At 39.3% G+C, this 15,526-nt stretch overlaps 1 protein-coding gene across 2 annotated transcripts in view; it reads left to right on the forward strand.

Annotated features, from left to right (window-relative positions):
• Nucleotides 1-5,771: 5,771 nt before the first annotated feature.
• Nucleotides 5,772-15,526, forward strand: part of LOC116722538 (phosphodiesterase 1A, calmodulin-dependent) — a 46,971-nt gene continuing 37,216 nt past the window's right edge. The window contains exon 1 of one of the 2 annotated variants that reach the window (XM_032566694.1): nt 5,772-7,183. In XM_032566694.1, coding sequence (XP_032422585.1) covers nt 6,801-7,183 — 383 coding nt within the window. In that variant the 5' untranslated portion in view covers nt 5,772-6,800. The remainder of the gene's footprint in view (nt 7,184-15,526) is intronic. The other variant, XM_032566693.1, reaches the window with a different exon arrangement.

Raw genomic sequence — 15,526 nt, forward strand, 5'->3', positions numbered from 1 at the left:
GGCTCAGCGTTGGGAGGTGTGGCGTGAGGAACTGCAAGCTGCGGTAAGAATAGTCATAAATGTCCTGAACATTTTCAGACATGTCGGAAATATTCAGTTATCAAAGTAGATACTTTGTGTATGAACCCATGTACGGATTTATTAATTTTTATATATTATATGCTGTCAATTTGAGCATGACATTTTTTTTATGAATATTTTAAATCCAGCTATGTCTTTAGATACATATTAACAAAAAAATTAGAGCCATCATAGAAAGAAAAAAAAGGAGTAATTTTTTTTGTCAAAAACCTTTAGATTAATCTCTCAAATTTTAATAAAAAAAAAACAAAACAAGAAAATTTCTGTGTTTGAAACGTAAAATATTTGCTAGAAAATACAAAAAAAATTTAGATTAAAAAACAAGGACATTTCTGTGTTTGAAAAGTTGCACATTTTCAACTTTTGGATATTTTCTGAGTTTCACGAGTTGAAAATATTTGAATTTCGAAACTCCTTGGTTTTTTTTGGGCAGATATTTACTCCTCTTTTTTCTATATAAAATTAGGTTTGACACACACAAAGTTGTCGTTACATCGTTTTGCTTTATTGAGGCCAATTTCACAGTGTCAGAAACGGCTATGATACAGTTACATTTTGTGAAGTAATTTTTGATAATATACGGCATATTCATAATAACTCAATCTAACATTGATTGCACTTTAAAATGGAAAGTACATCATGTCCCCCTGACCCATTTGTTCAGTTTCTAACATATTTTAATGTCGTTTAAGTTTATTGTGTGAAGACAAAAGGCATAGGAAAAGCTGCGGCGCTTAATGAATGTAGTGTTTTGTTTTAAATGTCAGAAAATGTTGTTTTGAAAAATTGTTTCTCACACAGTGAGAGCTGTCACTTACTTACAGCAGCAGGAAGCAAAAAAAAACAACATTTTTAATAAGTTGCCAAATGATGTCATCACCTAATATGTATTATTATCCATTTGCATTGTAATAGTTGGTGTCTGTGAAATTGGATCAAAAAACACTCAATATGTTATGAATATTTTTTGCTTTTAGGGTTTAGGTTGGTTGTTTTTGGTATTTAACCCTATAATTGTAAAAGAAATCAGAGTAAAACATAACTATTTATTAAATGTTTGTACTCATTCTACATAAACAGTCTAGCAGGATCAAACATATATTTCTGTAAGAAGGTTTAGAAAGAGATGAAGAAGTGACTTGTGCTTATTTTACTGCACACGAAAGATGAGCTGAACTAATAACCGCTGCTAGATACAGCAGGCTGAGATTATTTGAATATTTTATAATATCAAAGCTCGCACTGAGACAATTAATAAATTATAACTAAGGAGGAAGTTTGAAAAAAAAAAAAAGTACTCAAATGGGATGATCCAGACTGGATTAAAACCAGTGACCTGTGGACGCATTAATGATAAAAGCTCCCAACCCATCACTCCAAAATCCCATCAAAACTCAGCTTCAGTGTGATTATTTGCACATCGAAGCTGGATGTGTCACTCATGGGTCGAGATCTCTGGACATCTTCACTCCACAAAGCTCTGAATCAACTTTGGGCTGTGATTTGAAATACAGACGTCTCAAAGCTATAAGGCAGTCGGTGCTATGGGTCGGGCCTTCCCTGCTGTCAGGACGCTGCTGGGCGTGGTAAAGATGTGCGCTGTTACTGGGTATTTTATTTGGGCAGCTCTGAGTTTTTGTCGCATCCCCAAGAGAATGGCTATAAAAAGACAAATACAGCAACTCCACAACAGGTACGTTGGCATGACTGTGTGTTAGGAATGCAACTGTTAATATATATTTTTTAAAATGATTCGAGAACTAGGCTGGACTCACTCACTGGACATTTTGTTGGTTGTACCTTTCTAGTGCCAGTTTGGATGCTCTTCACAACGCAGGTTGTTATGAAGGGACGGACATGGTGAGCAACAATACTTTGGCAGGTTGTGGCATATAATGTTCAGTAAGAGCTAAAGGGTCTGGGGTGTGTCAAGAAAATAACCCCTGTATCACTACACTACCTCCAGCAGCCTGAACCATTAATATCATGGAGCCATGCTGTTATGTTCTTAATGTCAAATTCTGACTGCACCATCGGCATGTTGCAGCTGAAATCAAGACTCAATGAATCCGGCGACGTTGTTTCAGTCTTTTATTGCCCAGTTTTAGTGAATTTGTGTGACTTGTGGCCTGAGTTTCCTGTTCTCCATCTACTTCAAAGTTCAATCTGCTGTGCATCGGAGATCATATTCTCCATACCTTGGCTGTAACAAGCGGTTACCTAAGCTGTTGTTCGCCCTCCTATCATGTCAAACCAGCTTGACCATCGTCCTCTGACTTCTCACAGAAACAACAGATCCAATAGATCATATACAAAAACAATGTCCTGGAAAACGCGATTAAAGCACTTATCACTTTGGTTTTGAGCACAATCTCTCTATCTTTTCAAAGGAGTGCTGTTTGGAAGCTAATGTCGGGTTAGCTACATGGGTAAGCGTGTCTGTTGGCTTAAAAAAAGTCAGTAACACTTTATTTGAAGGGGTGTGCATACGACTGATGTGACACATTCATGAAGGAGTCTTCATGAATGCTTATGACGTGTCATTCACTAAATAATAACACTATTAATGCTAATAGTGTTATTATTAGCATAATAATAACACTTTTAATGGACTTTTGTGCAATTTTTTAAAGGCAAGATGACATAAACACCCTTCGGATGAAGTACGGAAGAGACTTTTTAGTCCTGCTTTTGTCCAATTTACATCCTCCCTAATTTGCTAAAACACATTTTTGGAACCAGCTGTCAGGATAATAAGCGATTTCTTTCCTGCCAATTTATGTTTAATTACTTTCTGGATAGAGTTTAATAATAATTTTCATTGCTATCCTCATTTCCTTCATTGGAAGATTTTGATTTCAAAGTGAAATAATTAATGATCGCTTGCAGCAAAGCGAACTGGAACAGTAATTTAAATCCACACCTTTTCCTGGGCTGGCCCGCATTAAAGTCAGCTCCTCTAAATCTGAAGACAGAGATCCCAAAAGATGTGTTGGTGTCCGTCCCAAACACAGGAGTTTACGTGTCTTGGTGTCTCAAGCGACGGTAAGAGAGGTTGGTGGACAGAAAAGGGCTTCGTCTGGAGAGATGCCAGCTGCTGACTGAGAGGAGAGCCAGAAAGGAAAGCTCTTGATTTATCGCTTCATTATGTTAAAATCCTCACCTTGGTCATAAGATATGAATCATGGCCAAAAGAACAAAGTCCTGAATGCAAATATAACAATACAATTATTTTTGTGAAAATGTAGATGATCATTTCCAGGCGGGCCTCAACTGAGATTGAATGAATTTATTAATTAGTTTGCAGACAAGAGAAAACTTCATCTGCAGTTCACACAAACAAAAATTCCTATTTACCTAAAACTGATGTGGTCTAGATTAAAATTCACTGCAGGTTGGACTGGTCCTTTTAAATGTTTTTGCTGTAAGACAATGTTCTGCCGGGCCCCTCTGAATATTAATGGATTCATTTAATTAACAAAATTACAGTACCGTCTCCAGTAATTTGATTTTTAATCCTCATCAGAGGTCATCTGTTGTAGCATGACCTCTAGCAGGACATAAAACAGGATTGCTACTCCATAAACCAAGCCATCCATCAGTGTCAAGGTTAATGAAAAAAGCTGGAAAACATGGCATCAATAATAATGATGATAATAATAATACTAATGTAAAATGACCATTTAATTCTAAAATGACACTGAATTTCATTTATAAAATTCACTTTAAGTTATTTTTTAAAACATCAAATTTGAATGAATATGAATTACAACAACATTTAATTTCCCTTTGGGATCAGTAAAGTATTTCTGAATTTCAATTTGAAATAGCCTTCCTTGAATTGTACTATTATTGAACACACTATTAGTAATTATTTGCAAGAAACTTTGCATAGGACATTTCACCTCAGTCCTCTTTGAGTGAGCTTAAATCTGTCATGTTGGCTTTTAGTTGGACCTAAAGACACTGATAGCCAATGGTGTCTTGGCAGACAAGGGAAAACTTCATCTGCAGTTCACACAAACAAAAATTCCTATTTACCTAAAACTGATGTGGTCATGTATTTTGTAGGTACATAGTTCCATTTTGTAGCACAGTCAAGTAACTATTTTGCCGTCGGTTGTTATAAAAATACTATATATATCAAATATGACTCAAAAGAAATTTGACATCAATATTTAATGCCTTGAAATTGGGCCTCTGTCTCTTTAAGAACTCCTGCTCTTTCTGAAACTCCGCCTTCAGGAAGCCATCACAACATGGCCCCTCTATTAGCCCTTTAACAATGTTTTTACTTGCGCTACACTGAGAAGTATCTCCTATAACGAGCTCAGAAGATGAACAGTTTGACTAGGTGTTTGCTAATTGCTGCTGGCTAGTCTAAAGGAGCTGAGTGGAGGTGTTGCATCCCACCAAACATTTTATACAACTGAATGGTTGCCATGGGAGATTAAAGGATTTCTTAAACATGCATGAAAAAAAATATAGGCAACCCTGTAGGTATATCTTTGAAGAGGGAATAACATTATAAGATGATGTAAAGCCGAAAGAAAAATGATTTTACACAGTACTGCAGAAATGATCACAAAACAAACACAAATGAAAACCAAAACACAAACGTCTGTGAGCACTTTTTGTTTGCAAATTTAAAATAGAAAACACAGCGAGACAATTTTGTTAGGCATTCTTCAAATAATTGATGTGAAAAGTTTTTCTCTGTTGCATGTTTCCACCGGTAATTTGACAATTTATTGTTGGTGATGAATGGCTCAGATAAAATCCACATCTAAATCAAATAATTTAGAGTCTGTCTTTAAAGGAGTTGTACATCAGGTCTCTCCATCCAATCTGACTGAGACTGAGCAGCAAAGAAGACTTGGAAATGTCCTTCAGGTGACAGAAGGCCGACTTTGTGACAGTCTTTATGACATCTGAAGGTTCAGGTCTGAGTCCATCACTATAGCCAGATTTCGGACCTGATCGCTGGTCTCCAGCTTCAGTAACTGAAGCTGTGTGCTGACTCCAGATTGTTTCTCTTTAGGTCCAAAGATAATAACTTAGTTTTTTTTTTTTTTTTTTTTTTTTTTTGTCATAGCTTCTGGAAAAATTTCCACTGATCTCATAAAGCAGAATTTCTAAACTCTGGTCTTCAGGGACCACTGCCCGACATGTTTTAGGTGTTTCCCTTCTGTCAAGCACCCGGCTTGATTAAGTGGGTGACTAAGAGGCTCGACTCGATGGCATGCAGAGGAGGTCATGCAGTCACTTGAATCAGCTGCTCTGGAACAGAGACACGTTTAAAACATGTCGGGCAGCAGAGAACCAGAACTAAAAAACTGTAGTTGTGTTTCCATTAACCATAGAGTTGCGCTAATTGAAAATTTGAAAATACAAAAATAACATTGCTTAATAGAAACACGCTAATTTTGAAAAAAACAAACAAACAAAACAAACACATTTTTTCACCAAAAAGTTTTTGCCGTGGTTGTTCGGCCGTATCTAAATAGATGAATTTCGCAAAAGTGCAATGCTGTAATTTTTCGCATCACAACAGTCACGTAATCAACAGCCGGATGTTACTACTGGTGAAAACAACAAAGAAGACGATGACAGGAAGTGGGAGGAGGAGGATGGTTTGTTTTGAATAATGTGCAGCTGGCTCCATCAGAGCTCTCACAGCATCGCACAGTTCATAAAAACTTTACTTGAATTTCTTATATGAAGGAAACACCGCAAATGTGAAATTGTAGGGCTTTTTTGTTTGTCTTTTTTTACATTAACAGAATACAGACAAATATTTGCACACATGTGTATTGGAAAAGCAGCTACTGTCATAAAGCAAATAACAACATAGATATATATTTTTCCCAGTCTGGGTTTTGCATGGTGCCTCTACAAAAGATTTCTATTTTTTTTCTTTTTCTGCATTGACCAGTGGAGCCTCTTGAGGGCGCTAATAGCTCTATTCACTATACGATTGTTCCATCTGACTGAGGATGTGTGACTGTGATTTTCAGGAACATTACATCATCATTGTCTAAAGCCCTACACACACACACACGCAGCATCTCTGGCAGCAGGTCAGAGGTCAGGGCAGACTGGGATGTTTCGTTTTGCACCTTTAGCGTAAAGTTCTGCTCTTCTGAATCCGGGAGGTGGGGAGAGATGTGGAGGAGGAGGAAGAGGAGGAAGAGGCTGGTCTGTCGGCTGCAGGATTCCATCACTCTTGGCAACCGTTGTTGAGTTTCCACGGAAACACTAAGCAATGTTCCCTGCTTTCTCTTTTGTCCTCCTTCATCACTCTCTGCTGTCGCTCTCTCTCCCTCCCTCTCTCCATCCCGTCTTTATCGCTGGTCGACCTCCCCCTTGCGTTGCCACGGCGATGCTCGGAGTCCGCCGCAGTGTTGGAGCGCAGAGTTGAACTGATCGCCTTCCTTTTGCTGTTTGTTCTTTCCTCTTTAAAGAAAAAAGAATTTTTTTTTTTTTGCAACCTCTCACCCAACCTCCCCACTGGGCAGAGGGCAACCATTTGGATTGTCTTGCAGAGTGACATAAGAGGAAGTTGGATGAAGTTGGAAAAACTCTTGTACTCTTCTTCAATCTGCGTTGATGTTTTCTCCACTCCGGCGCTCTGAGACGCCTTTGCGGCGACCAAACTCCACTCTGTGAACACTTCTTGAGAAAAAGACAAAAAAAAAAAAAAAAACTCGCAGAGAGAGATGAGTGATGAGGCGGAGGAGGTGCAGCTCCCTGTGGGGGTGACGGAAACTGAGGAGGAGCAACAGGAGGAAGGACTTTTCCAGGAGTTGTTGGAGGAACAAGAGGAGCGGGAAGAGGTGGAGGAGGTGAAGATGTCACTCACAGAGGAGATGCAGGAGGTGCAGCCATGTGAGGTTGAGGAGATGCAGCAAGTTGAGGAGAAGGAGGAGCAGCAGCTGCAGGAGGAAGAGGAGGAGGAGGAGGTGCAGGGTGAGGAGATGCTGCAGACTGAGCAACAGCAGCTGCAGGAAGACGAGGGGAAGCACATCGAGGAGGCGCAAGACTTTGTTGACACTCTGGAGCAGAACCACAACAATCAGGTCCTGATCCGACTCAGAGGAATGTGAGTAAACACGTTCATCTGACTGACGATGATGATGATGATGATGTCAGCTTGGTGCTGATGGTTGAAGATGGTGAAGTGCAGCCACCGGGACGCCATCAGTGTGGTTGCCGTGGTGATGTTGGCATGAAGCGAGAATGGACGAGGGTTTGGGGTGAAGGGAGGGGGCGAATTAGAGAAAATTAGTGTGGACTGGTGGGCGTGCAACATCCTGGAGAAGGGAAGAGAGAGGATGCGCATGTGTATGGGTGTGTGTGTGTGTGTTTCAGCTGAGGTCTGCATGGCAGATTTATTTATTTCTTTTTTTTTGTCCACCGATGTGGATTCTTTGCGTCGCAGCACGGACTCGCACATCTGCCTGGGTCTGAGGCTACAGCAGAAGATGTTGGAGAGAAGAGAGAAAGAAAGAAAATAATAAAAACAGGCTTTTTTTTCTTTCCTTGGGTTCTGTATTGTTGCCATGGCAACGGCAGAGCGTTGCGATGCAGCAAAGTCTCTGCAAAGATTGACAGATCAGCACCAAGACGGAAGGGAGAGATATGCAAATGAAGGCAGGACACCAGATACAGAATGTTTGAGTCTTTTCCTGCTGCTACAGGAAAATGAAACACGTTAACTTGCTGTTTATAGCTGAACACATGGCGACTCCGTGTTGAGGTGTCACAGTTTTTATGGAATTTCTGGGGTTTGTCGTGCAATCCCTGGTGTGTGTACTTCCAGCCTTCGTCCAGTAGCTTCATTGCATCCTTTCCAACTTTCGTAAATCCTTATGAATCATCATTCTGCACCCATGTGCTTGAACGCCTGCATTTTAAAGTGGAATAAACAGCAGCCTCGTCTCGTAGAAACAACCAACAAGCAGAAGATCAAATGCCTCAATAAAGGTTTTAGTGACTTTGTCGTTAAATGGGACCTGGGAAGTTGGTTCCTGCTCAGTTTGTCATGGGCTTGACGGTTTTTGTTACTAGTTGCACATTAGGACAGGAAATAATCTGTAAGTTTGTGCAATTTATCCAAAAGTATACTCATTTGTCTTCGCACACATAAACATCCCATTCTTAGTCCATTGGGTGTAATATGATACCACTCTACGACAGCTTCTAATCTTCTGGGAAGACTTTCAGGGGAAAGAAATCACTCATTTATGTCTTTGTGGACCCTGACCTTTACACTGGGTAAAAATCTGGAACAGGAAAGGACCATCCTCCAAACTATCGTAAAGTTGGGAGCAAGAAATTCTCCTAATTCTCTTGGCTTGCTCCTGAAAAGCGGCTCCACACCATTACATCCTGCTCTCCATCTAACCTGACGCAGTGCAATCAGGAAAGCGTTGTTCTCCTGGCAACTGCCAAACCAAGTCTCATCCACTGGATTGCCAGAGAGAAAAGGGTGAATCATCACTCCGGAGGACACACCTGTGCAGCTCAAGAAGCCAGTGGTGACACGCTTAACAACACTGCTTCTGACACTTTGAGTTACAGTTTGTGATACAATGAAACTTGGAGGTCCGTAGCTAATGGAGTCTGTGAGAACACAGCAACCACTGCGTACGATGCACCCGGCTCATCTCACCTTCTGTTTTTGGAGGGGAACTGAAGTGATTCTGGAGTTCAGCCCTTCAGAGCTACTTTGTGACTTTTAGACACATCTCTTCTGCAACACACCTCAGTCAAATAAGTGTCTCCTTCATGAGGCTCTGTAGAGGTGATTGAATGCTAATGAGGTAATACAACTATTTGATTCAGGTGCGCTCTCAAGTAATAATGGGCAACATGGACTTTCATCATGACATTTAGTGGTGTTTATTTAACCGACAACTAAGTCGAGGACAAAAAGTATAGAAGTGAAGACAAATGTTTATACACGTAGAACAGGTTCGTTTGGAGGTGAAGCAGATTGGATGCAACACAGTCTATCACAGTAACTGTTTTCCCACATGGCTTTCGTATCGTGTTACTTTTGATGATGTCAGCTTTTGACCATATGTGATTGTTGGAGACCTGAGAGGAATCATTCATGCCACATTTAGTGTCATTCAGGCCTTGTATGTGAAAGTTACGGCGTTTTAAAATGTTTGGAGAGAAAGCAAACTTTGAGGCCCCGCCCCTTCAACACGCACAAAAAAACCCTCAAGCTTTTGATAACTTTTAATCCCCAATGACTTAAAGGCATACAGAGCACTTATTGTTTGAAAACATGCATCAGTTGGAATGTATGTATAATTGAATTGATTTTTTTTTTTAGGTGACATTTTATTTGTCTCTATATAAATAAACTGAATTTAACTGAATTAAAAGCATATTTTGAAAAACAATCTTGATGCAAGTATTAAACATATTTTTATTAAACCCACATTTTTGCATTAAATAGTTTTTTATTAGCATGATGTAATACTCTAACCTTAATTGTTATGTTTTCATTAACAGTAAACGGAAATGTATTTTGATTAAAATAATTAAAGGCTTAAAAATATCAGTCTGCATGTAGAATTTATTGAATATATCCATTTAGACTTGTTTAAGTCAAAATCAGAATAAAAGGTTTATGACTGTCATTATATGCTGGATTATTTTTATGGCAGAGGAAATAAATTACTTTTGTAGCTTAATTAAAACAAAGTAAAACATGTCACACAATTTTTTTTTAGCTTTGTACAATTTCAGTGAAAGTGTAGTATTTCTTCGTCGTGGCCCAGACCAAAGGAGGGAAAAAAAAGACTTTCCTCACCAGTCAGAGGAACAAAACGTTTCCTCTTCCTGTGACCTTTATTTTTACAAATCCTGAGCCAATCTGGTGAAACACTTTTGTAGAGCATCCTTTCTGTGAATGAATTTGCCCGCATCAGCAGTAAAGCATGCTGATACGGATGTGCTTTTGCTTTTTCTATTACACTAAGGCGCTGTGCATTGAATCAGCTCAACTGTAATCCCCAAAACCTCAAAAGCAAACATGTGAACACGAGCCAGCAGCCTCACACACTCCCTGTTTCTGCAGCTCTCCGACTAAACGCTGCCACTCACACAACGATCCTTTTTATTTAGGATGCAAGAGTGTTTCTGTTGGGATTAACACTACGGACGCCCTAGACTATGTTGTCTGTTATGTCCATATGAAGCCATCTGGATTTGGAAGCACATAATGCTTTCTGTTTTTTTGCTTAACGTCCAAAAAACAAAACCAAACAGGAAATAAAACATAGTGTCGTCAAGTAGGCAGAGACATACGAACATTAAAAAAACGTATCAGCTTGGGATAATTACGAAATGGCGGCTTAATTGGCTGAGAGTAATTTGGGAAAGTTCAGTGCCGATGGGGCTGCAATTAAATTGCCTTGGTTTTCTGACAACAAAATGAAGGTAAGACGGGACACAAACACGGTGATAGTGACCTCAGTCAGCGCCGCCACTCCGAATACGCCCAAACCGTGAGGAGTGAATGGCCGACTGGCAGCTTTTAATGATTAAAGCTGCATCGCTTTAAATGTTAGCGATGCTGCTGAATGAATGAACAAACAAACGCTCTGCCTCACCGGTGTTTCCCACAACCATGGGAAAACCAGACCATTTGCCACTTAACAGGTTTAAAATGAAAAGTTTTTCATCTAAGTCCTCGAGAACCTTCTCCTGTTTCCTTAAACATTTACACTCGATTCTCAACCGTGTTCACCGAAGAGTTAAACTTTGAGCTGACTTGGCTGTCAAAAAGAAATTTGCTGAAAAATTCATTATGTAAAATGCTCAATATTTTCCCAGAAGGATGAAATTAATAGTTGCTGTGCTAATTTAAAATCTGGTGAAATATATAGTACAGACCAAAAGTTTGGACACACCTTTTAATTCAATGAATTTCCTTTATTTTCATGACTATTGACATTGTAGATTCACACTGAAGGCATCAAAACTATGAATAACACATGTGGAAATATGCACTAAACAAAAAAGTGTAAAACAACTGAAAATAGCCCTTATATTCTAGTTTCTTCAAAGTAGCAACCTTTTGCTGTGATTACTGCTTTGCACACACTCTGCATTTTCTTGATGAGCTTCAACAGGTAGTCACCTGAAATGGTTTTCACTTCATAGGTCAACCTGCCCTGTCAGGTTAATAAGTGGGATTTCTTGCCTTATAAATAGTCATGAAAATAAAGAAAATCCATTGAATTAGAAGGTGTGTCCAAACTTTTGGTCTGTACTGTAGATGTGTTTTAAATCTTTAGATTTCAATGAAACTGACTCAGAATTGCTGAGTGTTGCTTTAGGGCAGCGATGGTTTCACAGGGAAACCGCAGGGCTCAAAATGTTCAGATAATTCCAACGTTCATTTTAGTCTAAAGCTGAATTAAATGCAACATGCTAAATTAATATTTAAGAAAAATCCTTTTGTGAGTCATCCACTACTGGCCCTCCATCCAGCTGGGTTTAACTTTTTTTTAATGATTTCAATAAAAAAAACAAAACAAACAAATTTCGGATTGCCTACGTCTTTCTGAGTCATTTTGCCTTCATATTTATTCAAGCATGTCGTTTAGTTGATTTGTCCTCACATTCTTGAAAAGATTGAATGGCTCTGGTTATGTTGCTGGACAAAATAAATATAACAGCGTTTTCTCCTTCGATCTGCTCATCATTACCTTCTCAATCGCAAAGCAAATGAGCTCTAATGACAGGACAAACACAGCTGTGAGCTTCTCGTCTTCTTAGCTCATTAGCAGCGTCCACGCTGACTGGCAATCTTTATTTTTGTGTTTGCAGCCATGCAGCTGGTTGCTTCTCTTTCAAAATGTCACATTAACTACATACTGCAAACAGCGTTGATCTAGTGACACAAATAAACTTAATTTCTTATAATAAAGCACATTTCAAGACGCATTAACACTCAAGACGCTGTGGAGTGATAGAATTAACTACTTATTATTTACTTTACATTATATTCAGAATTCCTAATTGCATTTCTGAGCTACTTGAAAGAAGGTTTGTTGCAGTTTATTTTTCCATGTTTGACCAAGCTAGTCAAACTATTGTTTTGTCAATTTCAGATTCTTTATTATTTATTATCCATTGGGTTTTGTACTCCTAATTGCACTGACTGAACAAATTAAAATTGTGTTGTTTTTCCATGTTTGACCAAGCTTGTGAAGCTACTGGTGTATTTAAGTGTGTCGTGCTGGTGCTGAGTTATCAGATAAATGTGTGAGAGCCCAAAGACCACCAGACAGGTGTTGGTATTTTTGTTGTGTCTGCATGAGGTGGAGGGCGACACTAACATGCATTAAGAGAGCAGCAGAAATACCGTCATAAAGGACATGTGGATATAAGGAAGAGATTTTGTCCAACAGCTTCAGTTACTCGAGTATGTAAAATCTGAATACAATTTTATTGGTCGCAGCTGTTTGCATATCAAATTTTCATGAACTTATTGGTTGTGAATGGTAAAAAAAAATATTAAAGGGGCAGTATTATGTGCTTTCCAGCCACGTAGTATCATTTTATAGCACAGTCAAGTAACTATGTTACCTTCAGGTGTCATAAAGAAGCTCCTCCTCTTTCTGAAGCTCCGCCTTCAGGAAGTCATTACAACATGGCTCCTCTATTAACCCTTTAACAATGTTTTCACCAGTTTTGCTCTGAGAATTAGTTAGTATAATGAGCTCAGCAGATGCACAGTTCCAACCAGGTGTTTGCTAATTGCTGCCAGCTAGTCTGAAGGAGCTGAGCAGGGGGAGTCATGGTGGAGGTGCAACTGTAGTTCATAGTAGGAACTTCATCCTTGAAGGTGGAGCAAGATCCACAGAGGCATTTTGCACAGCAGAATGGTTGCCAAGGATATTAGAGGAGTAGAATCAAGTATGTTTTTGATGAGGGAATAAAATTATAGCATAATCTAAACTCAAAGAAGTTGATTATACATAATACTATCCATTAAATATATAACAAAAATAATTGCTCTGTGTCCATGAAATACACACTAATTGCACAGGCTTGGGCTGGCAGTTCTTCTGTACTTGTGGTAAACAACATCTTGTTCTAGGAGATAGTTGGCAAGTTTAGAGATAAAACACAATTTTACCTGCACAAGTGTGTGTGTTGGTTCAAGCATCTGATGCCAAGATAAGCATTCAGGTTGTTTCTTGTTTTTTTTTTTTGCTGTTGCCAAATCCTGATACAAACATTGGCAAGTGAATGAATCCTCTTGTCTGCAGTGACTCAAAGAGACATGCTGGAAGTGTAAAAATAAAGATCCAGTTCAGCGTAGAAGCTTGTCTCCTGTCCTGAGGAGCCTATTGCTGCTGCTGTTGTTGTGGTTTCTCAGTTTTGTTTTTCTCTCTTTCTGCAGTTTTAGAGGCAGACTTCAAGAGTGTTGGCCTGTGTTCACTCTACGCTTGTTTATCTCCTCTACTACTGTTTCCTTTCATTTTAAACCTTTTCTTCACCTTTCTCCCTTTCTTTGTTTTATTTTTCTTTTCTTTTTCGCCTCTGGTTGATTGCAGTTGAATTAAATTTCTAATCAAGTTTTATATAAATGTACATTATGTGGAGCATTGGGTCAAAAGTCACAACATTCCACTTGAGAAAGTAAACCTTTTAGCCCTCACCTTGGCACTCAATTCTGAGTGCCACAATGCCAGTTGGGACAGATTAAAAGAAAAAAAAAAAAGAAGAATCCCGATACTCTATTGGGTGAGGCTCCCTGGTGAAGGTCTGTTTTTCTGGGACTCAGCTGGTTAGCAGTCCTCGGTGAAGTTCAGGCTCAACAGAAATGCTGCTTGTGCATGAGCAGACTTTGATTGTCGAAGCTGCATGTAAAGAAAGCGCGCTGCGTATTCTCCAGATGGCTCAGGATTCAACAGGCCGCAAAAGGGAGATTTACAGCATATGTTCGCAGCTGTGAGAGAATGTATTTCAATCTAAGACATGATGTTTTGCTGCAGAGCCTACAGGGTGCTCAGGGGGTGAAATAAAAATAGAAGTCATAAAAATGGATTCACTCGGTACACAAAGTTGTGCACATGGATTTCTTAACAGGGATCTTCTGTTGAAGTTGAAGGGTTGAAGATCCCTGATGATCCCACATGGGGAATCTCAACCCTTCATTGTAAAATGCAGTTTGTCCTGTAGAGTTGACCTGCAAAACCAACAAACCTGTTTGGTGAGACGATGCAAAAACATATGCAATAATGTGCTGGTTGCAAAGGTATGTCCAACCTTTAACTATCAAGCTGTTGAATCACCTGCTTTTGTAATCCATAGTCCCTGTGGACCGTGGTGTTCAGAGACTACATTGTTATCTGCAGTGAGAATAATGAGAAGGTGGAGGATAGCCTGTAAGTGGAGGTAATCTCAAGGGAGAAGAGTAATGAAAGTCAGCCAAAGCAAGGCAACGTAAAACATATATATGAGTGAGTGATAAGTGGAAGGGGAAAACTTCAAAGAATGGATGTAGTTTAGGTGGATGAATTGAAGGATCTGGGGTTTTACAGTCCGAAACAGCTGGCAGAGGCCAGGTGGAGTGAGAAAGGGGGAGCACAGATTGTGGAATGGATGACCTTCAAGTTTCAGGGAAGATTTATGGCAGAAGAGACTGAAAGAACAAAAGGAACTGAGACTTTACACCAACTGCATTTCCATTAACCATGGAATTGCGCAAATTGAAATTCTGAAAATAAATTTTTTGTGAATAACACAAATCTCTTTCTATAAAAAAAATAGTTGCGCTGGGACGAGGTGTTTTTTTCAGATGTATTGAAATAGGTATATTTCACAGAACTGAAATGGAAACACTTTTTTTGCATCACACGAGTCACGTGATTAACAGTCGGATGTTACTACTGGCAAAAACCACAAAGAAGACAACAGGAAGTGGCAGGAGGATGACGGTTTGTTTTTGTTTTGGACAAGGTGCAGCTGGCTCCACCAGAGCTCTTACAGAACCTCAGTTCATAAAACGTGGTGGGTCATTCCAACGTCATGAATCCATAGAACGCTTTTAAAGTACAAAACGCCGCATACGTAGCCGCTCCCAAATATAAGGGGCTGGTTGCTTCAATGCCTGAATAAGACGCTGACGTCTCTGAAAATGAGAATGAAATTGATCAGTTAGCATGATACCTCAGTCATGACAATAAACAACAATCAGAGGTTGAATCGGATTATTGCAAAACTTCCTGCCCACAGCGTTACCATCAACAAGGACGCTTTGAAAATACTCAAATGTTATGAGTTACAACAACATTTCTCTTCCCTTTGGGATAGAAAAAAGTGTTTTTGAATTTGAATTGAAATGTTGACAGCTTTAGCTGTGATGCAAGTATGTAGTGCTTCAGTTCAACGCTATGAAGCTTACCTG

Source organism: Xiphophorus hellerii, chromosome 7 (genome assembly GCF_003331165.1).
Source record: "Xiphophorus hellerii strain 12219 chromosome 7, Xiphophorus_hellerii-4.1, whole genome shotgun sequence".
Lineage (NCBI taxonomy): Eukaryota > Metazoa > Chordata > Actinopteri > Cyprinodontiformes > Poeciliidae > Xiphophorus > Xiphophorus hellerii.